The sequence below is a fragment of the Squalius cephalus genome (assembly GCF_949319135.1).
Source record: "Squalius cephalus genome assembly, chromosome: 24".
Lineage (NCBI taxonomy): Eukaryota > Metazoa > Chordata > Actinopteri > Cypriniformes > Leuciscidae > Squalius > Squalius cephalus.
The window spans coordinates 27,247,170-27,274,142 of NC_137145.1; the positions used below are offsets into that span (position 1 = coordinate 27,247,170).

Genomic DNA, 26,973 nt, shown 5'->3' on the forward strand with positions numbered 1-26,973 from the left:
TGTCAGAGATCCTCCACAGTGAACATCCAACAACATTCAGGATATTACAAGATATGTCTGTTGACTTTATAAGATCAAGATTAGGAGTGTGTTGAGTGTGATCTTACCGATTCCAGGGGTGAGCTTGTGATCGGGGTGAAGTCTGGCCGGTCGGCTGTGGCTGTTGTTCTCCGACAGAACCTGAAAGAGCACAAGCAAACTCAACAAACAGTCAACCTTCGTCCGTTCTTCATGAAGGCGATTTACAGAGAGACAGACATTAATAAGCAGCACTGTAAATATGTGAGTTCACAGGCCTATACAATAAAAAAAGACCCAGCATGAAGGAAAATAAATGGATCATGCGTTAAGCATTGCCACACAGACTCCATATCATTCCATATCAGAAACGGGAAATGAGATCAGGAATGCAGAAGGGTATGAGGACGGACATGGCAACAGTTCATAGAGAAAAACTGAACAAACCACAATTTCAAACAAATATGCATTTGCATCCATGTAAAACCCAACAGAGCAGGGAACAAGACGGTCACAGCCCAGTTATTTTTCTCTGTTAAAAATGTTCATTTCAGTTTCATGCAAAAACCAAAGGAAACTTCAAATCTATGAAATCTACTTTGGGGTAAAAGAGGGTTATCCGGGGAATAGGAAGAGGGTTATTGGACACTAAACAGCAGTTCTCTTGACACGAGGCCTAGATCAAGCCAGTCCTCAACTAAAAGGATTGTCAATGGTCCCAAAAATACACTTAAGGCACACATAAAATCTGTGTATTTACATCATACAATCAAACCAATATCAATTTACCTGAAAGATTTTGGTTACAGTATAACACACTTAAGCAAAACATGTCACAAAAAGAGAGATCTACTAAAAATCACAATTTCAATGGACTGCAAATTGCTTTGATATTCTCTCATTTAACATTATATCATTCAGACATTTTTAAGTGTGACTAAAGTATCCAGATTCTTTTTTTGGGGTCACTGTATTTAGTTGAAGACTTGGGTTAATCTGTGCCACTATCCTCAAAACATTTTACTGTGCGTTAAGAACTTGACCGAGGTTCCCACTTTGTTATAATGTTGCGTAAAAATGACAGGAAAACTGACATAATGAAGCAATAATACATTTTAAAACAAAGACACAAGCATAATTATAACACGTGGGTTATAATTATTTTTGTAAAACATAATAAAAATTGTGATGTTCACTAAATGGTTAACCACCATAAACAAATATCATTGATTATGTTGATAAAGCTTCCTTGAACTGTAAGAACAAGAAATGAGAAATGTCGATCTGGGTGAGGACAGTGACCAATGAAGATTAAAAGGTGCCAAAGCAGAGGCGAATCTGTCCTGGAAGAGGCGAGTGACATCCACCCTACACATGTGTGACATCGGCAACCCAGAGCTCAACGTTTGCTGGACACTGAGATGGAGCAGGATGCGAAGGACAGCTAATAGCACAGCAGATGAATGAAAAGAGACTGACTACAGGCTAAACATGGATAAAGAGAGTAGACTGGTGCAGAGAGACAAATTAATCACTGAAGGGTTGGAATGAGGTTTTTAGTTTATGGTCTGAAGCAGCAGCAAAAGGCCAAAAGTGACTTTTTTCATAGCCAAAACGTCTATGAATTAATGTTTTTTTTCCCCCTCTACATGGTATGACATTCCAGTTTGATTTAATCAGTATCCAAGTCTCACACACACACACAAAACAAAACAAAAATAAAAAAAATACAACAATACTATACATAACTAATTGACAAATTTTGTACAAAAATACAAAAAAAACAGAATTTAAAGTCAACCTGAAATGGCATTTTATGTCCTTAAAATTATGCATTTTTGAGGAAATTCAACAAGGGGGAAGACTTGAGGAACTGACTGGATGTTGAAACATGGCTCTTTACATCTGAATGAGGGTTTGCAGTAGCACTACTGAACCTCTGAAAAACCACACGCAGAGAAGCCTGAGATGACTGAGAATAATGGTCATATTTAATCTTCTTTTGCTATTATTGCCGTAACCCTTACTTACACTAACACTAAACTACATTAACTATTTATTCACTATTAACTATTGGCAAGAATCCCCGTGATATACCTATAAAAATACCAAAAAACAGAGACTAAACTGTTTGGCTGCGTGGAATATGTGATTTTGTTCGGAATAAAATGCACAGATGAATCATAAACAATGAGATCAGGAACATTTCAAGAAAATAAAACTTTTAGCCAATTTTGATTTCATGTTGACTTTAAACCAACACTGTAAAAAGCAAAGACTGGGTTATCGGTGTCTTCACACGAATGGATTTGTCGTCTAAATCAAGAATCACAGAATTTAGTACCAATTACGGTCAATGGAGAAATATTAAACAAGTTAGTTTTCATTCGATTAGAACAAATACATGGTTTATTATGTGGGACTTGAAGAAAACATTCATTAAGATGCGATGTTTAAAAATCTGAAAGTTTAAAAAGGGAAAGTTCACCCAAAAATGAAAATCCTGTCATCATTTACTCGCCCTCAGGTTGTTCCAACCCTGCATGAGTTTCTCTCTTCTGCTGAACACAAAAGAAGATATTTTGAAGAATGTTGGTAATTAAACAGTTGACGGACCCCACTGACTTCCATAGTAGGGAAATAAATACTATGAAAGTCAATGGCTACCGTCAACATTCTTCAAAGTATCTTCTTTTGTGTTCAGCAGAAGAGAGAAACTCATACAGGTTTGGAACAACCTGAGGGCGAGAAAATGATGACAGGGTGAACTTTCCCTTTAAGGCAAAGATGAAGACTAAAACTGTCAAGACTAAGATACTTGATACAAATTGAAAAGTTAGAAGCTGATATTCCAGAACACAAACCAGTGCAATAAAAATCAACAAAACACATGACCAATGAGGTAATAGTGCTCTCTTTTAATTCATCTGCTCATTAGGTGTCCTTGCTCACCGCCGTGTGAATGAACAGTGCGTTAGTGGTTGGTGTGAAGAATGAATTAAATTGGTAAAAACCTGTTGCCATGAGCCAAAAATACTGGATGTGAAAGCCAGTGATTTGGGGGAGACTGGGGAGGAAGTAATTTGGTCCCCTGATCTGCGTCTTCGACGCCCAGTACCAACACCACAGGTGTAATGAATCCAGGTACCTATAGAGTCAGGGCTAGACACACTCAGGGGGCTCTCTTCCTGGAAGTGAGACAGGGGGCAGAAACAGCACAGTCATGCAACGTTAACAACAGTCCGGCTACGTGTCCACCAACATTCACTAACAGGAAGGCCTTTTACTCGAGAGAAGACGAACAGCTATATGTGCGCTCATACTTTGCCAGCAGGCGTCTTGAAAAAGTCTGTCTGCATTGGGGACTAAAAAAGAAAACAAAAAAAGAGATCGTGGCAATTTTCAAAATAACATACATTTTGTGGGTGAGAAAAGATTCATGGACATGCTTTTGCACCCATGGGTTTATACACGTGCTAACAAGGCTGCTAGCTGCTTTTGCTTGACTGAAAACTGAATGCTTGAAACAATATTGTATGGCAAATTTGCATCACATTGTACAATAAATCCAACAAGCAACAGTAGCGACACGAGGGTGAGAGATGGGCTATTTTCACTTCAAAGTGTCAATTTTCAAAATATAATCTTTTGTGTTCCACAGAAACAATTTATAGGGTTTGCAATGACATGAGGTTGAGAGTTGCAACATAGCCTGTTAAAGTTTCTTTTCTGTATAGACAAGGGAATGTGCGATTCAACTATATGTCATGTCTTTTTGTCAAATTTCTTTTTTTTCATGTAAACGACTCGAATCTTAAATAGGGACTAAAAAGTCAATAGGGTTTTAGGCTGAAATTACATGCCTGTCTATTTGAAGTGCTTTTCTAAAATTATGTGATAAACACAAACAACCATCTTACTCTAAAATAATCGATATAACAAGAAAATGGAGATCATTTCTGTATTTAATACTTATTTTTTGATTAAATACATTACTTTTACATTTTTGGGATGCATCAATTTGTTCTTTATATCTCGTTTCATAAAGGATCATCCATGGCTAGGTAGGCATTAAATGATTTTAATGCATGACATGGAAGTGTGTGTGTGTGTGTGTGTGTGTGTGTGTGTGTGTGTGTGGCACCTTTATAGAACAGTGATTAACCTGACTGGAACTGCCTGTGCATAAAACGGTTTGAACACCTTCCAGACAATCATGAGTATTCAGACAGACCATGATATAATGATAGCAATAAAGAATATTTTTTACAGAAGCAAGGGCTGTAATTATTTTGTTATGTAGTGTATTAATGTGGCAAGAGATGAACATTAGAAGGAAACATTTAGTTTTAGAAACATACAGATGGAACTTCATTTGGGCTCAAATAATGGGCAATAAGAAAACCACCACCATTCTTCTGATTTGCATAGTGCAGCTCACTGACTAACTTAGTGATGTAACAAATATCATCAAATTATATATTAGACTATAATGCAATACTAAAGGCACACTATTGTAACTTTAGGCCCTCTATCGGTTAAAAAACAAAACTGCATGCCTGTGACTGTGCGGATGAATATGATTATGAGCAGCCGGAGCAATTTTACTCTATTTCCGGATATGATGAGACACACACAGGCGAAAACCATCCTGTCAGGTCTGAAATATAAATATTATAAAAGGCTTACCATAGTGAATCAGGGTAAGACAAAAACACGTTTTGGAAGAAGGTTTGATGATGTAGTTACATAGTGTACCTTTAATATGAAGCAACATTCCTAGAATAACAACAGTCTTTCACTCCCATTTTGATCCAGCTTATATGCTTTAAAATGACATAAACTGAACTGATGAAAACAAAATACAAAAACATCAACCGGTTTCCTAAAAAACTAATTCAATGGAAAGAAACTGAGAAGCGAGGAGACTTTGGCACAGTCATTAAATGAAGGACACGTAAAGGCGCAGTGACGCGAGGAGAGATGCAGCTGAAACTGATGAAACTCACACACACTTTCTCCACATCAACGCATGACGTGAATGTCACAGCAAAGGGAAAAAAAGTAAGCTAAATATAATTCATTATGCACAGTACATACACTACCAGACAAAAGTTTGGAAACACTGAATTTGTTTCTTGCAATCTTAAACTAAATCTAAAAGTTTATACTTTTAAATGTTTGAATCTGCTTACAATCAGTAATTTCTCATTTGTTAACAAAAGTTAAATACATTAGTGTACATGAACTTACAGTTAGAACTGTTAGTGCTTCTACAAACTTCAACAGAATGTAATTAATATCAATTTCAATAATTACTTATATACATTTAAAATCAAATGTTCTATCTGTTACATTAGTTAATGAACACCTGTATTTTTTAATTAACATTAAAGGAGAACTCCGGTCAATTTTAACATTGAGCTCATTTTTTTGTAAATTTGGAGTGCTGTCAATACAGAGAATAACGACAAAAATCAATGGGGCAAGTTTTAAACCTGCTTTTAGCCTCTTAACATCCTTGATGTGTCATTACAAGTGCACAGGTCATGTGAGTGATTCCTTCAGAGTGAACGCGGTGAATCTGACTGCAGTAGATGTGCAAGATATGAATAAAAGTGATGTTAATTCAGCCAGCGCACATACCTGTATTTACATCCTGTTTTCGGCTGAAGTCCACACAGTAGTCTATTGTCGAGTTCACGCGCATGATCGTACGTACTAAACCAATGCGCGTGAACTCGACAATAGACTACTGTGGACTTCGACCGCAAACAGGATGTAAATACAGGTATGTGCGCTGGCTGAAATAACATCACTTTTATTAATATATTTCACATCTACTGCAGTCAGATTCACCGCATGTTGACTCCGAAGGAATCACTCACATGGCTGGGCACTTGTAATGACACATCAAGGATGTTAAGAGGCTAAAAGCAGGTTTAAAACTTGCCCCATTGAAGTCAACAGGGTGCAAATTTTAAAAAGAGGATAACACAGTGTAGGCAACACCGATTTTTGTCGTTGTTCTCTGTATTGACAGCACTCCAAATGTACAAAAAATGAGCTCAATGTTAAAATTGACCGGAGTTCTCCTTTAATGAAGATATATTGTATATTGCTGTAAAATACATAGTCAACATTAGAAGTGGACTTCAAGACTACTGTATATACTGTTCATTGTAAGTTCATGTTAATGCTAATGCATTAACTAATAGTAATGAAACATTATTGTAAAGTGTTCACAAATGTAAAAGTAATATTTTAATTGGTACTGTAATATAAAGTGCCCCTATTATGCTTTTTCAGATGTCACCTGTCATATAGTGCATGTAAAGTGTGAATGTAAAGCGATTTTGAACTGCCTACGTCAGTAACTCCAGTCTTCCTGCTTGAACCTATTTTTCTGAGATGTTAACAGAGATTTCTGTGTTGCACATCATAGAAGACAAATGTTAGCATCTGTTAACTTTAATTTTAGGAGAATGACGGTTCATTTTCTTCTGGGTTTAAAATCGACATTATCTTAACATCAGGATGTGACATTTTACAGCGCTATAGTACACTGATGATGCATAATTATGAATGAATCGTGACTTTGACAAGAGTCTGTCTGTACTTATACATATACACTATATATACTATAAATGCTAAATATAAACAAAAACAACAAAGTGCTTTGTTGCTCTACATTCGGATGGATTGTTTCACTTAAATTTGCAGTAAAAGTTCCAGTTCTGTGTAGATAAGCCTTAACTCATGCATTAATAACTGTCTCTGTCAAAGCTAAGCTTCTATATATGTACAATAGATACACAGGATAGTGATAAATTGGAAATGACTTGATTTGATTACTAGAAGAAAAGTTTTTAGAGACCCTTTATAATGACAACATATAATAACTTACTTCCACAGAGCCAATCTTTTTGGAGCGGGGAAGAGGGGACTTGCGGTGGATGTAAATGGGATCCGACACCATGGGGCGGAACATCATCAGGGCTCGGTCCGGCTCGTCCCGTTTGGCACCACTGGCCTCCTCGTCACTGTCATTATGGGACTTCTTCTTGGAGCCCTCATTCTACAGAGACATCAAACATTTAAGTGCACTCGAGCTTGAAGGACAGAGACTGAGAAACACTGCAAATACAGACATTCAACAGAACATCAACAGCAACTCTCAATTGAGATGGAATGTTTCTTTTATTCACCAATTTTCTTCCAACCTCAGCAAGAGGAAAAACGCAGAATAGAAATAAAAAAAACAGATTTCTAACATTCAAGACAATAGTCATCAGTCTCCGCTAACCTCTCTGGATGCTGGTCTATATCCAAATCCAGATGGGAGGTTTTTATCTTCTTCGCAGCCTTTAGCTCCGGGACTGAAATGAAGTTCCACATGGAAACGGTCCTCTGACGAAGGATCCTACAAATCCAAACCCCACATTAACACGGTATTAACAGGGTCACATGTTGGTCCTCGTATATCATACATGCCTAAATATATATATATGAAACATGTTATGTTATATATTGTTATATATGTTAGAAACATATATATATGTAATATATAGCATAAGATTTTAAGGGCCAGATTTACTAAATAGGGCAAATTTGCGTGAGAGCTCAATCCAATAAAAACGCAGAATTTCTGAAATTCTGCTCGTGATCTAAAGACGACTCGCAAATTAAAGAACACAGACGCATTCGGATCATTTCCTTAATGACCAACACAATCTACCAAGAGCAGCGCAGATTAGCGTCTGGTTTAAGACAAGCTTTTTTCTAGGTGTTAAATAATGGCGCAAAAAACAGTAAATTGATGAGCAAACCTTAAATCACCTACTAGCATGATTCATCTAAATACCTCCCATATATTTTGCGTCTGAAAGGGAAACTCCTACAAATGCATATGCAATAAGGTCAGTCACAAAAATAACCCTGCACACTACTTTTCAGCGCTAATTTTACACTGTGTCTTTAGTAAATCCCGGGTTTAAAGGAGAACTCCGGTCAATTTTAACATTGAGCTAATTTTTTTGTAAATTTGGAGTGCTGTCAATACAGAGAACAACGACAAAAATCGGTGTTGCCTACACCGTGTTATCCTCTTTTTAAAATTTGCACCCTGTTGACTTCAATGTGGCAAGTTTTAAACCTGCTTTTAGCCTCTTAACATCCTTGATGTGTCATTACAAGTGCCCAGCCATGTGAGTGATTCCTTCAGAGTGAACACACGGTGAATCTGACTAAAGTAGATGTGAAAGATATGTATAAAAATTATGTTAATTCAGCCAGCGCACATACCTGTATTTACATCCTGTTTGCGGTTGAAGTCCACAGTAGTCTATTGTCGAGTTCACGCGCATGATCGTACGTACTAAACCTATGCGCGTGAACTCGACAATAGACTACTGTGTGGACTTCATCCGAAAACAGGATGTAAATACAGGTATGTGCGCTGGCTGAATTAACATAATTTTTATACATATCTTTCACATCTACTGCAGTCAGATTCACTCGTGTTCACTCAGAAGGAATCACTCACATGACCTGTGCACTTGTAATGACACATCAAGGATGTTAAGAGGCTAAAAGCAGGTTTAAAACTTGCCCCATTGAAGTCAACAGGGTGCAAATTTTAAAAAGAGGATAACACGGTGTAGGCAACACCGATTTTTTGTCGTTGTTCTCTGTATTGACAGCACTCCAAATGTACAAAAAAATTAGCTCAATGTTAAAATTGACCGGAGTTCTCCTTTAAGCTGTAAATCTGGCCCAAAGTCTTGCGCACCATAAGTTTTGTGTGCTCAAAATATGATCTTGCATGTGCAGAATTATGACAAAAATCATTCTATGCATTTCTTGGGTATCAAAACACAGAAAAACAAAAGCTGTCTGTAAGTATTTTACTTCTGATTTCTGCTATTTAAAAGTATTGCATGTGTGCTGATGATATCCTCGTACCTTGTTTGGGTCTTCATAGAGCATGATGACTATCTGTGTCATGTAGTTCAGCTCACTGACTATTTTAAGGTAATCCATGGCTCTCCTCCATTGGTCATCTTTGGCCTCCTGAGGATACAGCGAAAACAACTCCTTTGAGCAGAAATACATTTTGCATGGCATAGAAAAAACAGCCAGAATATTACAATGTACTTATTACATTTACATTATATATTTATATGAAAGATGATATAACTAAAGACGTACATCACAGAGGGCTCCGTAACGCAAGATGGACAGCAGTGAGTGTACGTGACTCTCGCTGGTGAAGTAAAGTCTGGTCCGCACATGGCGTTCTGGAGACATGACCCCCCTGGAATATCTGTGCACACAGCAATCAACTACACTTACAGTTCTGGTGCAAAACGATAAACAGTCACATATTAATACATTAAAGGGGTCATGACATACAGGTTTTATCTCTTTGGGGTCAACTTATAATGTACGTTTTATGCACCAATAATAGAAATTTGATATTATCTGACCATTTTGCACAATGTCTTTGACCACAGGAATGATGCTTGGTTTTTGTGCCGTTTCTTTTTCAATATTTCAACGTAAAAGGCCATGACTGGCTAACACCAACCACCATGATGCATGACGGATGCAGAACCGTTTTGAAAACTCTGCATGATGTACTGTATGTGCACTGATCACAGTTTATATAAAAAACTCTTTTTCTGGATGTTCAAAAATGAAGAGTGAATATTTAAAATAAATTTTTGTGTTGCAAAAATTAACTCAACTTTTATGGTTTTTGAAAAACTTGAGGGTAAATGTAATTTTTTTATTTTTGGCCGAACTACCCCTTTAAGATTTTACATGCACAATGAATGTCATAAGAGAATTGTATTCCTCATATCATAACCTCTTTAGTTCTTGAACTGTGTATTGGCTAGTTCTCTTTTATGAGTGATATTTTCTCAGAGTATGTCTTACACTGGGTGCAGTTTATTAACAGTGTCGTCGTCTTGTGTCCTCTGTAGGTCAGAGCGGATCTTGCGAATAAGAGGTGTACAGTAACCTTTGGCTATGTCCAGTTTCTCAGGCTGAGAAATACCATATTCCTGACAAGAGAAAACAAGGACAATTATCAAAAATGTTCAAAAAAATAAACAAACTGTGCATATAAATATACCAGCTCTCATAATTCATTTCACTGATCTTTGATTTAAAGCAAAAGTGCATTTTACCTGTGGGATGACAATGTCAGCCAGAGCTTTGGATAGCCGGTATATTTCCATGGTGTGGTCAAGCTTTAATGAGCTGTTGTGCTGCACGTCATATTTGATGCAGTCATAGATATCAGGGATCTTACTGATGTTGTATCGGCCATTCTTCATCTTGAAATCCTTCTCGAGTTTAGACCACCGGCGCAGCATCAGCTCAAGAGTCTCACTGTGGTACAACTGGATATCTGATTAAAAAAATGTGCCACTGAATTAGATGCCCTCAACCACACACCCTCGCTCCAAAACCCTGTCCGCCAAAGGTATGTCAGCCAACCTGATGTTAGCTGTAGAAACAACACTTGAGGGATTTGGTATTAAAAAACTAAATAAAACTGCGTTTAACATCATACCTAATGACATCAATACAATATTGATCTACATACATCTAAATATCTCACATTAACTCTCATATTTGTATTTATGTTGGTTTCAAACATTTTACAAAAACCATCGAGAAAAAACAGATCAAAAGTTAAAATAATAATAAACGGAGCAATTCCAATAGGGTCCTCACACCATCGGTGCTCGGGCCCTAAAATAAGCTCATAAACAACATTCATACTTGAATCAGTAAATTAATTTAAAGAACTGCAATGCAGATATTTCAGTCATACTCATAGGTGTGTCTGAAATGCATTTTTAATATTTCTTTGAACAGACATATTTGAATTAGCCCAGTAACACTGCAGTCATGGAAGTTTGTTTATGTGTAATACATCATGTCTGAGCTAAATATGCACCACTAAATATTTGTAAGTGTCTATCAGCCCCATTTTACACGTGTACCTGCTGATTTGGGGTCTTCCATCCTCTGGCGGACCTGCAGCGTTAGGCTCTGGATGAGGGAGTACACCTTATCACATGTCTTCACAGGGTTTTTGATCATCTGCATGGACTTCACAAGAGATGTGCTGGAGGTGGGCGCCAGCTGGTCCAAAAATAAAACACACACACCATCACTCACAGCAACAGAAAAAACCTCAGGCTATTACACTAGGTGTAAATAGCAGTATTTTCTTTGCACTAAATCTAAATAGTTGTTTATAGTGTAAATAGTTTATACTATTTGCACCTCAGTGTATTTGTTGTACATTATAAAACAGTATGCAATAACAACATATTCAGTGTATATGATTATATTTGTTAAAACCGTAAACAGATACTGCCTTATTGGGACATTACTTGTCCCTGTCCCTAAACCTACCCGATAAACCCATTTTTCCCATTATTAAATACCGTTTAGGCAATTTACTTCCACTTATTTCAAACTCGGGTCTAACACCGCCGTCTTACTCTTCACAACACCGGTCCTGTTAACAGATGGGTTTCTTTGGTCATTTTGTCTGGCTCCACCAGACATTTGAGGGTGGAGTTACTGTAAATAGCCTCTGCCAAAAAGGTGGGATATTTGCATAAAGAATTGGATAAATTCTACAACTTCCTTCAGCAGCAAATTCACAGTTGCATCAATTTTCATCACTTCAATGGCCTAAAGACAACTACTCAAAAGCAAACAGAAGAACAACACAGTTCAATTCTTTGCAGACCAATAGAAATGTCCTACAATAAGTATCTTCCATCTCATATCTATTAAGCGACCTTGTTAAACGAAATATGATTGTCCCTGACCTTCTCGAAGTCTTCTGGCGTAAAGTCTCTGTCCTTCTGCAGGATCTCGTGAAGTCGTGCTTTGACTTTCTGCTGGCAGCTGCTCAAGGAGTCGCTGTCACTGTCCAGCAGGCCGTTCATGTTGGCACTTTTCACCATCTGAACCAGGATGGGCGTCAGCTCTCCCTCTAACGCCAGCAGGCCCTGACGACATCACACACACACACACACACACACACACACACACACTCTTATTAACACTCACACGTCCAGTTGTTTATAAGAGAAATAATGGTAACACTTTACAATGAGGTTCGTTAGTTAGCATGAACTATTAATGAACTACACTTATACAGCATTTACTTATCTTTGTTAATGTTAATTTCAACATTTACTAATACTTTATTCAAATCTAATCCTGTTAACATTAGTTAATGCACTGTGAAATAACATGAATGAACAATGAACAGCTGGATTTTTATTAACTAATGTTAAAAAAGATTAACAAGTACAGTAACAAATGGATTGCTCATGGTTAGTTCAAGTTATTTAATTCATTAATGTTAACTAATGAACCTTATTGTAAAGTGTAAAAAAAAATGTTTTATTCGGGCCAAAATAAACATTAAACATGCGATTAAAAAAATCTTTAAAACCATTTATGCTTTTAACAAGAATTTGACATTAAAAGTTTAAATGTGAAGTTTTAATGGTACTTTAGCGAAGGCTGCGGCAGTCATCTGAACGCGTCCTTCATCAGAGGCGTATATCTTCAGGTCGTGCCTGTATGTGCTGTGCAGACGGAGAAGCCCACAGCCGGGAAAGCCGGCGTAGTCGCCTGAGACACAGGAGGAAAACCGTAAACAACAAGAGGCAGACGTAACAGGGGCCGTACTGAGCAGTGTGTGTGTGTGTGAAGTACCTTGTCCTCCAGGGTACATACACCTAAAAGCCCGACCGAGCTCTTCGGCCTGAACCCTGCCAGCTGGAGTCAACTCGCCACCCCACTTCAAGACCAGCAACAGTGACGGGTCATCCCTCCGCACATCTCAACACACACACACACACACACACAATCAATATCAGCCTTGGCTTAAATGGGGGGGCGTGAGGTGTTCATGACCCTTTAAGTGGGTGGGTTTTTGACCAATTCTGCAATGTGGACCAGACTTCAGAATTCGGCCTAAACAAGACTGCCCTAAAATAAGTCTCTTTTTAAAGTCCCCCTGTAGTCGATAATTTTATTCCTTAAAACTCCTCTTTGATCACCAAAATTACATATTTAAAAGTTTTTTCCTTGAAAAAAAAATATTCTTGACTTGTATCTTGAATGTAACTCGACACCCTTGCCTCATTTAGTATGCGCGGTTCTATGAATATGCAAATGAGCCCCGCCTCCACTCACTCACTCAGCTCAGAGATCCACACGTTGATCTGATTGGTTACAAGGTAGTTTGTGACGTCAGAAACACCAGCGATTTCAAATCGTGTTTTTGAGACTGTCTTTGGTTCACTGCAGTTTTAAGGAGGAAATACTCAGCAATGCTGTCGATTTATGAATTTACACATGCTTTGTCTTAAAGTGTATTAAAAACACCACATAGACATATAAACAACAATAAAAGCTGGATTTTCACTACAGGGGGACCTTAATAAAATGTAACCAATCTTACACATATATAAAACTATGTAAACAGACAGAAGGTCTAAGAAACTGCATGAAAATGAATCAAAACCAGCCAAAAGATCCATGCAAGACGATCGTTACCTTCCTCTTCACTGGACGTTTTAGGGCAACCATGTGGCAGATATGTTAACTGAACCTTGCGATTAATGCCAGAGAAATGACCGTACCTGAACAAACAAAATGAGATATTAGAAACGGGACAGAAATATAGCTGTATATTTAAATATAACGGGGCCAAGCGTGACAAAGTCATAAGTGGCATAAAATTAGGCTGGATAATCATCCTCAGGAAAAGTGGTTTAAATACCACAAAAGCTGGCGCTGTCATCAGATTGATATACAGTATCCTGTAAATGTGTCAAAGATATGCTGGAGTTTTATGGAGTCCTTGCCATCAAATGAATGATGCTTTACATGTGAAAGGTTTGCTATAACAAAAAGACCTGCAGATTTCAATAACTTTTACTAGCATGGTCTGAAGATGATCTAAAGGCTATACTAAATTTGGTAATCACTGTAGTATGGGTTTGATAAAAATTCAAAATAGCAATATTTCTGACATTTAATGAGAAGATTCACCCCAAAATACAAATCCTGTCATCATTTACTCACCCTCAAACTAACAGACACAATATGTGTCTCGACACCGCGTTGCTTGGCCCCTAATAATAAACTCACCAGAACACTTACATTTCAAGGACTGTTTTCAGCTGTTCAAGCTTTGCTTTACTCTCCTCAATTTCCGAATCGTTATTTTGTCCGAGTTCTACCAACAGCTGTCTGGCAATGTCCAACACTTCCTGTTCAGTTCAATCAAACATAACTTATCATCTTGAAATGAATGCTTTAGATATGAGTGGTGAATACTCATTATTCATTGCTAAATCAAAATGTATTTACTTGGAGTTGCTTTGGCTTTTTCAATTTCAGTTTCCCACTTTTGTAACCTTCACATTTTTCAAAGAGGTCAAAAAATCTGAAAGACACAAAATGAGAAATTAGCAAAGGACAGACTTTAGCTGAGCATACCTTCACCTGTTGGAGTCAGTGACAGTTCATGATGAAGACTGCTGACAGTAGATCTAAAGTGTTGGTACCTCTGATGTCGAACCTCCATTTTCATCTTCTGTTTGGGAGTTCTGTCACCATGTCGAATCACAGCAATCACACACCTCAACTCCATCCTGAAAGTCACACAGCAGCACTTGATATTTGTTTTGAGCTTATGCAGAAAAAAAGATATAAATCAATACATCAGCATTGATATAGATTAATGTGTGTTAAAGGAACAATTTTCCCAAAAAATAAAAATTCTGTCACCATTTTCTCACTGTTATTCCAAATCCATTTAACTGACTGACCTCTGCTCTACACAAAAATCAACAATTTAATGAATATCAAGTTTGGTGAAATCCATTCAATAGCAGTACATTCTGTGGGTCACTTTAACACTTAAATCATTTACTCACCCTTGTTCCAAACACATAAGGCTTTCGTTCATCTCTGAAATCGTACATATTTTTTATGTCCCTCCATTGAAAGTCAATATAACCAAAACTTTGATTATTCAAAAAGTTCATAAAACGTAAACGAATCAGTAAGAATTGAGCGTTTTTTTTATCGAAGACACAAATTCTTTATATGATGAAAATACGTATAAACATTGATCGATGCACATAAACTGAGCACATCAGATAAACTGCTAAACAGAGGCTTGAGAAGACCTGGATTAAACCACTTCATCCACATGGATTACTTTTACAATGTCTTTATGACTTTGTTAAAGTTCTGGTGAATGGACTTGGTCAATGGAGGGACAGAAATCTCTCAGATTTCATTAAAAATATCTTAATTTGTGTTGCAAAGATGAACTTGTGGTTTGGATGGAACGACATGAGAGTGAGTAAATGTGAGCGAGTTCACAACTAACTCTTCAACGAAGCACCCGTTAATGAACTGCTCAAGTTGGTTTTGATGAAGTCATGTGAGTTTGGGACCCCATGAGGATGAGTTAAGAACTATTTCAATTTTGGCAGAACAATTCCTTAAATAACTTCAAAGAAAAAGATTGCACTAGCTGAGATACTGATAGCATTGTTGATGTGATTATCAGGATTGTGATGTTCATATCTGCTTGTAAGGACATACATCGTTCCAGAGGTTGTGGGAACTATGGGAATGTCCTCTGCTTCTAAAGGTATAGACCACGGGATCTGAAACTGTGGAGCCAATTCTCTCATGATGATATTCCTGTTGTGCAAAAGGAAAATAATAATCAACTGACTCAACTGAGTTTAAACAAATACACTAGTATAAATACATGTGTTAATAATTCATGAATAGCATATAAAAGCATTCATTGCCATAAATTACCATACTGTAATCATCTGATTACAATAAAATATTAGCAGTTTCTCAAAAAAAGATAAAACAAAAACGTTTTTGCATCAGACAATGCAGAAAATAAAAGATTGTATCTTTGTTTCTAATCAACTTGCATTAAAGTTTATTAGAAATGAGAAGAGATCGTGTAAATTCCTGGATGTTATGGATCTGTGTGATGTACTGACCCCAGGATTTTAGCACAGTCATCGTAGTACTTCATGGAGTTCTTGACGAAGCTGAAGCCGTTGACGTCACAGACGTAAGACTGGCCATTGGCTCGGAGCAGGTCGAAGCCACACACCGTTTGCTACCAATGAGAAATTGCTAACACTTCAGTTTACAGTGGCATATCGAGACAATTCATTCATTAGCATTTACATGTCCTGTGTAAATTCACAAGTTTGTGGCACACTCAACAAATTTTCACATATTCAAACTTGTAATATGTACGTGTATAAACCACATTTCACACAGGAACACATTTCTTTGATTGATCAACATTCTGATCAAAGTTTTGCTGCTAAAAGCTGACCGATTGTCCCAGGCTACCGTATATTTATTATGTAGCTGTGAGCTGATGCACATAATGTACAGTCCAGCTAAATAAACCCCTTCAGAGTGATACAAGACCTGAGCACTTTGCCACTGCACATTATTTATTACATATTTATCATATATACACATAAAAAACTAATTTTATGACAAGAAAATGACAAGAAACTAATTTCCTGATGATGCACAAGAGGAACTGAATTTGTAAATGTAGTCAGTCATGACCAGCTTTCAGATATTAGGCTCTAATGATTAAAATGAGTGGCATCGTGACTCAGTTCCACGTTTTGGAAGATTTACCTTGAAAGCCAAACAGACTTTCCATGCGATGAGTTTCTCCCTGGCGTTGAGGATGACTGGATACCGGACCTCTTTCCCCTCGCTGTCCCGTTCCACCTTCCCATCCAGAGCAGGAGATTTGCGGGCCTCTGCGTGGGCGTAGTCGGGCCCTACAGTGTACACCTGATGCCAACACACAGTCGAAGAATCATTTTCATGACTAACCTTTCATTTATTAAAGTATATTAAATATACTTGTTTATTTAAAGTATATTTCCTTTATATTTTAAAGATTTATTTTCAGCATTTTTGACTGTTTATAGAGGTCAGTATGGAGAGCAGACGCGGGATGGGAAAGTCCCACGAGCCAGAACTCAAACGGGTCACATGTAGCGCAACCACCTACTGGATCTGATGACGGATCTTTATTGAAGTCAGGCTGACCAGAGCCATTTTTAAACGTTTTCAACATTCATAATTATCATAAATGTTTCTTGATCATCAAATCATCATATTAGAATGATTTCTGAAGGATCATGTGACACTGAAGACTGGAGTAATGATGCTGAACATTCAGGAATAAATTACAGTTTACAATATTTTCACATAGAAAATAGTTATTTTAAATTGTAATAATATTTCACAATATTACTGTTTTTACTGTATTTTTGATCAGATACATGCAGCCTTGGTGAGCAGAAGAAAGCATTTAAAAAAAGTGTTTTAATTATTCCAAACTTTTGACTGGTATTGTAAGCTCCAGGCAAACACAACTCAAGAGTCCATGTGTGTTAGTCTGAGTTGTGTGTGTTGGAGAAGACAGACTGAGATACCTTCACGTCAGTTCCATCTGTAGGCATGAACTCCTCGTAGATGTAGGATCCAGTCTTTCTGACGTTACTCTCAGGAGAATAGACGCTACTTCTGCTGCCAATCTGAAACAGATGTGCAGTGATCAGAAAGCACACCGCAACACATTAGCACGACTTCAGATGAGACCCCCAAAGGGTTGATTTAAGTAAAATGACTTGAAAACTAAACTTTATTTTACAGTGCAGTTATACAATTACTGTATTATATTACTGTCTTAAGGATAATAAAATAAAAGTATTATTATTATAGTCTAACTCTTGTCTTCCTATTACAGCAGTGTGAATGTAAACTGAGGGTGTGTTCACACTTCGGTTCTCTTAGTTCTTTTGGTTCGGACCAAAAAAGAAAATTATACATTTAATCCTGGATCGCTTCGAACCTAAAGATACAAAACTTTTTTTTTTTTTTTCCTGAACATCTAAAACAATGCTGTGTGTTGGGCTAAAAATGTTGTATGGGCCTGTCCGACGCGGTTCTGACGCCTGCATGGGCAACATCACGCCTATGACGAGATAAAACAGGTATGCTTAAACATTCTGTCCTTTTTAGGGTCACATCTTGTGACATCATGTCCTGTTTTTGCTTTGTTTAGATGTTGAGAAAGTAAGAGAAATACTGACCTGACTTTAATTTTATTGGTGAGTTTCCACCAAGTCTTTGGTGAGTGTTGCGTTCATATTTCAGTCGCACTGCACCAAACAAGCGAACCAAGTCACCAGAAAAGGCGGTCTCAGTCCACTTGTTCGATGGGCACCAGGGTTCAGATGGCAGCGTTCACTCACACTTATTCAAATGTAAGAGTTTGTTTTAACCGAACCAAACCTGCCCAGAACACACCCTGGCTACATTCACACTGTCCAAATCAGATTATTTGTGTATCCGATTGGAATCTGATCTAAAATTATTGATGTCCGCACTGTGTATTGAAACTGTTCAGATCCCATTTGTGTGTCCATGCCTCTTTCGTTTTCCGGAATATCTGCATTGGTTTCTGTGGCATTGACATTGCGTTGGTAGGAATACGTCAAATACAATAACAACAACCGCACCAGTTTTGGTTATTGCGTTTGCAATAGAGATGATGTCTTATTTACAACATGACAATGTGTAGCACAAATCTGAGCGGCTTTATTCTGTGCCGTCGTCTCCGCCGCTCTCAGAACATGTCTCCATTATATTGTCATTTTCTGCTCGTCCGGCACTTTCCAGCAACACAGCCTTGTGTCTGCAGTGACTTTCAGCAGTTTCCTATAACAACATCGTTTATGTTTTACGTGGCGTGAGAAAGTCACATAAACCACACGAAATCTGATCAGAGCGGTCAGACTGAAACAGATCTCCAGAAATGCGATTTCAAACCACATATGAAGTTTGGAACGGATTTGTAAAAATCGAATTACATGTGATTTATTGCATTTCACACTTGCTATTTCAATCAGATTTCAGTCGGATATGCTCAGAAATTGGATTTGGATTGGATTTAGCCTATATCACAACTAAAAGGAGGTCTAAGTTCACTTTAAAGTCCAGATGCAAGTCAATGCAAATACTTTGGACACCGAAAATAGGTTGAAGCTCTTAATTTGCACTATCAAAGAGCACCAGATACATTTATTTTATTTTAAAAATGTACAAAATTTTCTTAGAGGGGAGGCATACCCCTTAAAATCCTTTGGGGAACACTGTATATCCAAAAAAACATTTTATTACAGTTTTCTTCAGCTGGTTTTAAAATACTTTTGCAAAGAATGGAATGTTGTACTGTGGTGTGTTTTTGGGTGTTTAGGTCACACACACCTTGCGGAAGAGCCGCTGGCTGCCTCCTCCTGCAGATGTGGGGTAGTAGATGTACACATTGTGGTCCTCAGCACTGACGGGCTTCTCCACGAAAGGCTTTTGGAAAATCTCCCCATTCACCTCCACATGGTCCTCTCCCTCCACCAGATTACATTCTAGAGAAACATCATAAAGGACTGGTGAAATGGTTTGATGAATGCAACTTTTTGTTCTGTATTGATGCAGGTCTTTTTGAAAGAGGAAATTGAGGCAGAACATATTTTGAGAGTCACATGCACATGGTTATGATCTCACTGGCAGATTGACAAGGGCGATCAGCCAATCACAGCACTACCTCCTCTCTCACATGACTTCACATTTATATGTTGCCGTTACCACCTCACATTCACAGACAGCACACGAGTAGCTCAAAGAGAACACATTTAACTAAAAATAGTCCATTTAACTAAACATTGCTTTAAAAAAGACAGGTAAAAAATTAATTAACATGCTATTGATTTGATTAGATCAGAATTTGCCATGAAGTAAATTGGAAAATAGAAAATGATTTTTCAACAATAAATTCTCCCAATTAACTCTGCAAACTACAAAGTGAACCTGCAACCATTTAAACTATAACTAACAGGCATGTCAGGTTTTCATGAACCCACATGTCTGAACTGAGGCTCTGAATAAGTCTTGCACAACAGTGAAAGCAACTCACAATAATGTCAAAACAAAAAGAAATGTGGCCTGCTCCTTCATGTTGAGCCAGTTAACCTGATAAAACTGGATCAGTGAAAAGGGAAGTCTTTCTAATTATAGAATTATGTTTCTACTGCAAATTGAAATATACATTAAATTAAGACATCACTAAGAGGTTAAGTAAAAACAATATAACAAATAAATGCAGTGCAATTAGTAATCTGCTCTTCTCCTAGCTAACTAATGAGCTCTGAACACCAGATAACTGAATCATTTCTCATAACTTTTCATTATTTAACAAAAACATCCTCCCAATAAAACTGAAAAACATATAAAGTTTAGAATTTTTTTTTCCCCCATAGCAGTTTTATTAATGCTAATATTGTAGGCTGTTGTTTCTTTCTTTGATTTGTCATCTAAATGAATACGGGGAGCTGAAAATGCACTGGATAAGAGGAATGACAGCTACACTCTTCAAACTCACGAGGACACACCACTGAGATGTAGCACATCTAAACGCATCATCTGTCCACTGGTGCCACAGGCTTACTGTATGTAGTGTAAACTAGGTCAGTGTGAGATTTGAGGGAGTTAACAAACCTTCTGGTCTGGCAGGATCTCGGTTCAGGACTGCGAAGCGAGGCAATTGTATTCCCTCGGCCTTCAGGATCCGATACACCTCTCTCCTAAACATGAACACAGAACATATGCATTTTTATTTTGCCATTTAAAGGGACAGTTCACCCAAAGAGGAAAACTGTGTCATCATTCACTCTCTCTCATGTCATTCTAAACCCATTAGGCTTTCATTTTCAAAACACAAATAAAGCAATGATTTTTTTTCTCCAATAAGGTTGAGCTTCCATTTACCACATTTGATGTGCTCTATGTATGTGTGTCGATCAATGTTTATAGAAAAGCCTACATTCACATGAATTAATTTTATAATGTCTTTATGAACTATACGGTGCGTAACAGTTTTGGTTGAATAGACCTTCAATGGCAGGACAGATCATTAAAAATATCTTCATTTGTGTTTATAAAAAACAAAAGTCTTATGGGTTTGGAATGACATGAGGGTGAGTAAATGACCGAATTTTAATTTTTGGGTGAACTAACTCTTTAAGCAATAGTCACACCAGCAAGAGTGCCGTTGTTCCAAACATCAGAAAAGCTGCTATTCTGCCGTAGGCATGAGGCTGCAGTGGTCTTGTGTATTAAACACATTAAAATCAGGAGCAATTCATCGTGGAGATGGCTTAGGAGAAGCAAGACATTTCTAAAACAAAATCAGATGAATGCAATGCATGTTTGTGGCTGAATGCGTGCATGCATGCTGAAGGTTGCCATGCTGACCCAGTTAAAATGCTAATATTCAAGGAGTAAATCACATAGCTAGCTCCTGACAGAGTTAACACAAGACAGTGTCACAGTGAGACTAAATGGTGTCATTATAAATACCTCTCTCAGTTCCTATCTGAAAGTTCAGGTGAAAGCGAAAGTTTTTCCAGTTTTAAACCATGAAGGCTGGCAATATTCAAACATTCAAATCCTGTTCCCCATTGTTATTATTTCAGTGGAATTGCCCATAATCATGTTAGGAATAAATCAAGTGCATGATGTTTTCCCCCGAACACGGTTCACTATACATCACCATTACAGATGTTCTGATGGCGGTCGTGAAGCACACCTGTCCTGAATAAAGTACTGAAGATCCAGATCGTTGATGACAAACGGATTCCTCAGCTTCTCATAAGCCACAGCCTTATCCAGAGGAAATCCTTTAAAAGCAGACGATAAACAATGAACAAAACTCCTCTGATGTGTGAAGCGAACATATCAAGAGGAATGAACAGATTTACACATGTTCTTGCTCTCAATACAGTAACTGAGTGAACTACCAGTGCATTCAGTGGTTTTAACACACATCGTCCAGCCAATTAGAATACAGTATACCGACTGACCATGATATACATGAGCATGATTCATCATAAACTTAATTTATTTTATTTTGCAAATATGTGTACACCTTAAAGTCAGCAACTATAAGCTGATAAAGGGAATTTAAAATGTAATCCATTACACATTGTACTTAAAATAATTAGATACCATATTTTCCAGAATAAAAGTCTTTTTTTATCATCCGATTTATATTCCAATGTGCCTTATATAACGCAATTACTGTCAAGCGCGCAAAGTATTTTTTCAAATCCGAGGTTTATTTGTAAAGCAAGTTTCCAACACTGTGGTAGTTTCAGTTTTTCTTTAAATAAATTTGTTTAGGCATGACGTTTGTAATAACTGTTGTTTATAATGAATGCCACTATCATTTACATTTGTTTTATACATTATACTTACAATTTGCATTCCTGTTCTGGTCTGAATAGTGTTAAATTTAAAGGATTTGTTGTAGAGTGAGGGGAAATAAAATGTTTATAATGTTTGTAAATGTTTCGTTTTATTAACCAGTAATTTACATAATTTCGGAACTAATAATAAAATGTGACTTATACACTGATGTTTTTATTTTTATGTCAGATGTGAATTATTTAATGGAAAATACTGTACTAATCATTATTTTATAAATCAGTTACACCAAACACAGACATGACGGCACACACCTTTGGAATGGAAAGAGATGAGGCAGTCGCAGAGCGGCCAGTTTTCCACCGGCTCGTTCAGAATGACTTCCTCTTCAAGCGTAACCACAGTGATGTATTTGAACAGACACAGTCTCTCCAGGATCTCCTTCATAGGCTTGGACTTTGACTTCTTCGACATGGCACAGATACCCACCACGATCTGTCTCTCTGGGGGCTGCAGATAACACACATGCATCTCAAATTATGCTCAAAACAGAAGATCGGTTTTGGCATACCTATTAAAACTCATGCTAGAAGCATTACAGGGATCTTATAATAGAATATGTTGTTCTTTACCCATTTGAAATTAAAGTGTTCATTACAAATACTAAAAAAAAAAAAATACAAAAACTGGAATCACCACAAAGGATGCTCACCCACTTCATAGCAAATGATCAAATCACAGATATGACCCAAAACAAATTTAATAGCTGAACATTCTGGCTTAATGAAACATCACTCAAAGTAATTCAATTATTTGAATTAATGACATATTGTTTGGACATATAGTACTTTGCAGGACGGTATCATTATTTTTGTTTTACAAATATTCATATTATCACAGAAGTACTGGGATAAAAGTTTATAGTTCAGATATAAACACTGATGTCTACGTCAGGATTAGGTGATCAAAATAGAATAGAATAGAAATCACCTTTAGAAAGCAACTTGACGCTTCAAATAAAGATTGTATCGATTACATCGTCACACCAGTAGGAGGCGACAAGAGACTGTTAAAAAAGTGTCATTGAATCATTCATTCAAGAGATTCGTTCAATAATGCTGATTCATCCAGTAATGAAACGAGTGAAGTATTTATGAGTGAGTCATTGAATCGTTCACTCAAGCTGATTTTTATTTTAAATTATTTATTCAATTTAATTAGATATTTTTAAATAGACTGCAGCAATCTACATTTTGTCAGAACCTCTAGTAAATTACTTTATCTTGTTTAGATGCATGTTCAGAATCGTGGGTGAATAATTATCTCTTTTCTTTCTTTTTTTTTTTTTTAACAATTTATCCAGAATCGTGCCGCTCTGCTAAGGCCAATCTGGTGCACAGGATTCATCATCAACGAGCTGCTCGAGGAGAGACTGCTGGGACAGGATGGGTCTGTCTGGGTCGCTTGCACCTCTAATGCACATCTGTACCATTCTCACAGGACACACGTGTGTCCCACTACATATTATTTATCTACTTGTGTGTTCTACATGTAGCTAAAGTTTGCTTTCATCTGACAACTTATAAACTTAAACAAAATTGAAACTCAAAAAGAATTATGATGAGCTTAACGGAGATATTAAAGTATATCCTGATCTTCAATGTAGGAACTGTTGCTTAAATGCTTCTCCCCCTCTAGATGTGCCTTCAGGGTTATGGCCTCTGGTTTGCTGTCAGTTGGCCTTTACTACTGATAAAGTTGAAGGCAACAGGAACTCTAACTTTTTTTAAATCTAAATGCTCAGATTAAATCCTAGGTTCTCCTATCAGTTCTAAGAAAGGCCTTTACCTTTAAAGAATAACAACTTTAAAGGGATAGTTCACTTTGAAATTAAATGTTGGTATGTTTTAGCTTACCTCAAGGGCATCCAAGATGTAGGTGTCTTTGTTTCCGCAGTAGTTTCAATTTTGATATTTTTAGGTCAAACCGTTCTTGTCTGTCAGTCATTTAATGCAGGTCTATGGTCACTATCTGAAAGAGCATGCACAGAGTCCAAATTAAACTATTCCCCATCGTCCAAATTAAACAATTCCCCATCGTAAGTACACATTGATGGCCTAAGACACGAAACGAGCGGTTTGTGTGAGAAAACGAACATCTAGTGTATATATCTATGCACCAGTCTGCGTACACGTCACACACCAGGATGCGCGCACGGTAGGTAAAAGATAAAAGCTGTAAAAATAAGAGGTAAAAACGATATAAATACTGTTAGTTTTCTCACACAAACCGCTCGTTTCGTGTCTTAGGCCATCAATGTGTACTTATGATGGGGAATTGTTTAATTTGGACTTCTCTGTGCATGCTCTTTCAGACAGTGACCACAGACCTGCATTATACGACTGACAGACAAGAACGGTTTGACCTAAAAATATCAAAATTGAAACTACTGCGGAAAAAAAGACACCTACATCTTGGATGCCCTTGAGGTAAGCTAAAACATACCAAAATTTAATTTCAAAGTGAACTATCCCTTTAAAGGAGTCAGATTAACTATACTGGAGTCTATAAATAACTGACTGTTATTTATAAATAATAATAAATAACTGAAATACTTTTTGTTGCTTTAAAATAGCAGTGTAAGCTTCAAGCCTTACAGTACACTCGCTCCCAACCACACTTCATGCTCAGTAAAACATCAGAACATTTTGTATATTGCATATGGCCAAATAATCTCTTTTGCATTTATGCAAAATACTGGTGTCAAACCTGAGAGGACAGAAGCATTCCTGCGCACCTAATTCAAGTGTTTGAAATTCATGTTCAACTTTTGACCAATAACTGGAATGAATTACATACACACGTTTAACTATCAAATCCGAGGTCTCAAAGTGTTTGTAAATCCGAAGGATTTTTCGTTACTCAGTTACTCAGAATTAATGAACCCATTGACCCATTTTTTTACATAATTTTTTTTGCACGAGCAGGAAGACGGGCCAGGAATCTGAAGATCTGTCAGCAAGTAAGGCCAAAGGCTTAAAAATCTCACATACCGAATCATACTCTTCATCATCGTCTCGCTCTTCATCCTCCTCCTCCACGTTCTCGTACAGGCAGTCGTAGCCGAGCACTCTGCCTGGATCCAGCAGCTCGTCCGCCTCTCCATCGTCAGCTCCCACGAAGAAGCGCGGGTGATCCAGGTCCTCGTGCACAGACATGTTCCCCACAGACAGCTCTCAGGTTAACACGGAGATCCCGCCTCACAGGCCTCGTCCTGCTCCTCACAGACACTCATCGCCACCGCCTCTCTGGAACAGCAGTTTCAGGACAGTCTTAATGTTTCTCAGAGGACACGCACACACTGTAGAGGTTCAGGAGGGACAACCGGGGGAAGTGAAAAGAGTTTAAATGGGGGAGTGAGTTTGCTATTCTGACTAAAGTAATATTACACTGACAAAAGACTCATTGTGTTCAGCAATTTTAACTAAAGTGTTTATTTGACAGCGGCTCTTGCAGTGTTGCCATGTTCACTTATTATAAGTGCTTTCGGGCTTGATGTTTAAGCTTGGCTCATACAGCGATCAAGTTTATGGAGTTATTAAAGTGCGGGTTGTGATATTTCAGCCTTATTTTCAGCATAAAGCATTTCCATTTATTTCTGGGGGTTTTTATGGACTTGTTTGCTGATTTCTTACCAGATCTGGCAACACGAGTCAGGCTCGTAGCACTTTCCCTGTGATTTTTTTTCTCCACACATACAGATCCATCTCAGATGCACGTTAAACCACGTATTTTAGCATGCATCAGAGATGTATCTCTCGTCTGTCATTTCTCTCGATGTCCGTCATTAACAGCTAGTTGTTCAGTTGGGGTCTGTACACTGCAGAGGATTTTGTTCATTTTCGGGAGATAATTCTGTAGTAGAATGCAGTCGACACTCCAGTAAATTACTGAACAGAAAAATATTAAAGTCCCCCTGTGGTGAAAACCGAGTTTTTAATGTTGTTTATGTGTCTATGTGGTGTTTTTAATGTGCTTTAAGACAAACCATGTGTAAAATCATAAGTCGACAGCATTGCTGAGTATTTCCTCCTTAAAACTGCAGTGAACTAAAGACAGTCTCAAAAACACACTTTGAAATCGCTGGTGTTTCTGACGTCACAAACTACCTTGTAACCAATCAGATCAACGTGTGATCGTCAACCAGTGGATCTCTGAGGCGGGGCTCATTTGCATATTCATAGAACCGCGCATACTAAATGAGGCAAGGGTGTCGAGTTACATTCAAGATATTTTAAGGCATAAAGACATTTTTTCAAGGAAATTCAAGGAAAAAACATTTAAATTGACAACCAAATTTAGTTGCAGTGTGTACGTGTCCAGAGAAGCCTCTTGTGCTCAGCATGGCTGTATTTCATTTATTAAAAATACAGTAAAATATTGTGAAATTCTTACAATTTAAAATAACTGATTTCTGTATGAATATATTTTAAAATGAAATTTATGTTTGGATGGAAAAGTTTAATTTTAACATTGCTCATACTTTTG

At 37.4% G+C, this 26,973-nt stretch overlaps 1 protein-coding gene across 6 annotated transcripts in view; it reads right to left on the bottom strand.

The window, feature by feature from the left end:
- Positions 1 to 26,973, bottom strand: part of ppip5k2 (diphosphoinositol pentakisphosphate kinase 2) — a 50,009-nt gene that overhangs the window by 17,660 nt on the left and 5,376 nt on the right. For 4 of the 6 annotated variants that reach the window (XM_079862226.1, XM_079862230.1, XM_079862229.1 and 1 more), the window contains exons 3-26: positions 25,479 to 25,733; positions 22,740 to 22,935; positions 21,809 to 21,899; positions 20,719 to 20,804; positions 19,435 to 19,589; positions 17,598 to 17,699; positions 16,786 to 16,947; positions 16,119 to 16,240; positions 15,697 to 15,798; positions 14,646 to 14,732; positions 14,449 to 14,524; positions 14,239 to 14,348; positions 13,630 to 13,715; positions 12,784 to 12,909; positions 12,578 to 12,699; positions 11,883 to 12,065; positions 11,040 to 11,181; positions 10,215 to 10,438; positions 9,961 to 10,088; positions 9,229 to 9,343; positions 8,983 to 9,090; positions 7,325 to 7,441; positions 6,926 to 7,096; positions 108 to 180 (exon numbers count right to left, since the gene is read on the bottom strand). In XM_079862226.1, the coding sequence (XP_079718352.1) occupies positions 108 to 180; positions 6,926 to 7,096; positions 7,325 to 7,441; positions 8,983 to 9,090; positions 9,229 to 9,343; positions 9,961 to 10,088; positions 10,215 to 10,438; positions 11,040 to 11,181; positions 11,883 to 12,065; positions 12,578 to 12,699; positions 12,784 to 12,909; positions 13,630 to 13,715; positions 14,239 to 14,348; positions 14,449 to 14,524; positions 14,646 to 14,732; positions 15,697 to 15,798; positions 16,119 to 16,240; positions 16,786 to 16,947; positions 17,598 to 17,699; positions 19,435 to 19,589; positions 20,719 to 20,804; positions 21,809 to 21,899; positions 22,740 to 22,935; positions 25,479 to 25,643 (3,049 nt within the window). In that variant the 5' untranslated portion in view covers positions 25,644 to 25,733. Of the gene's footprint in view, positions 1 to 107; positions 181 to 3,032; positions 3,207 to 3,341; positions 3,384 to 6,925; positions 7,097 to 7,324; positions 7,442 to 8,982; positions 9,091 to 9,228; positions 9,344 to 9,960; positions 10,089 to 10,214; positions 10,439 to 11,039; positions 11,182 to 11,882; positions 12,066 to 12,577; positions 12,700 to 12,783; positions 12,910 to 13,629; positions 13,716 to 14,238; positions 14,349 to 14,448; positions 14,525 to 14,645; positions 14,733 to 15,696; positions 15,799 to 16,118; positions 16,241 to 16,785; positions 16,948 to 17,597; positions 17,700 to 19,434; positions 19,590 to 20,718; positions 20,805 to 21,808; positions 21,900 to 22,739; positions 22,936 to 25,478; positions 25,734 to 26,973 lie in introns of all 6 variants that reach the window. The other 2 variants (XM_079862231.1, XM_079862227.1) reach the window with 2 other exon arrangements.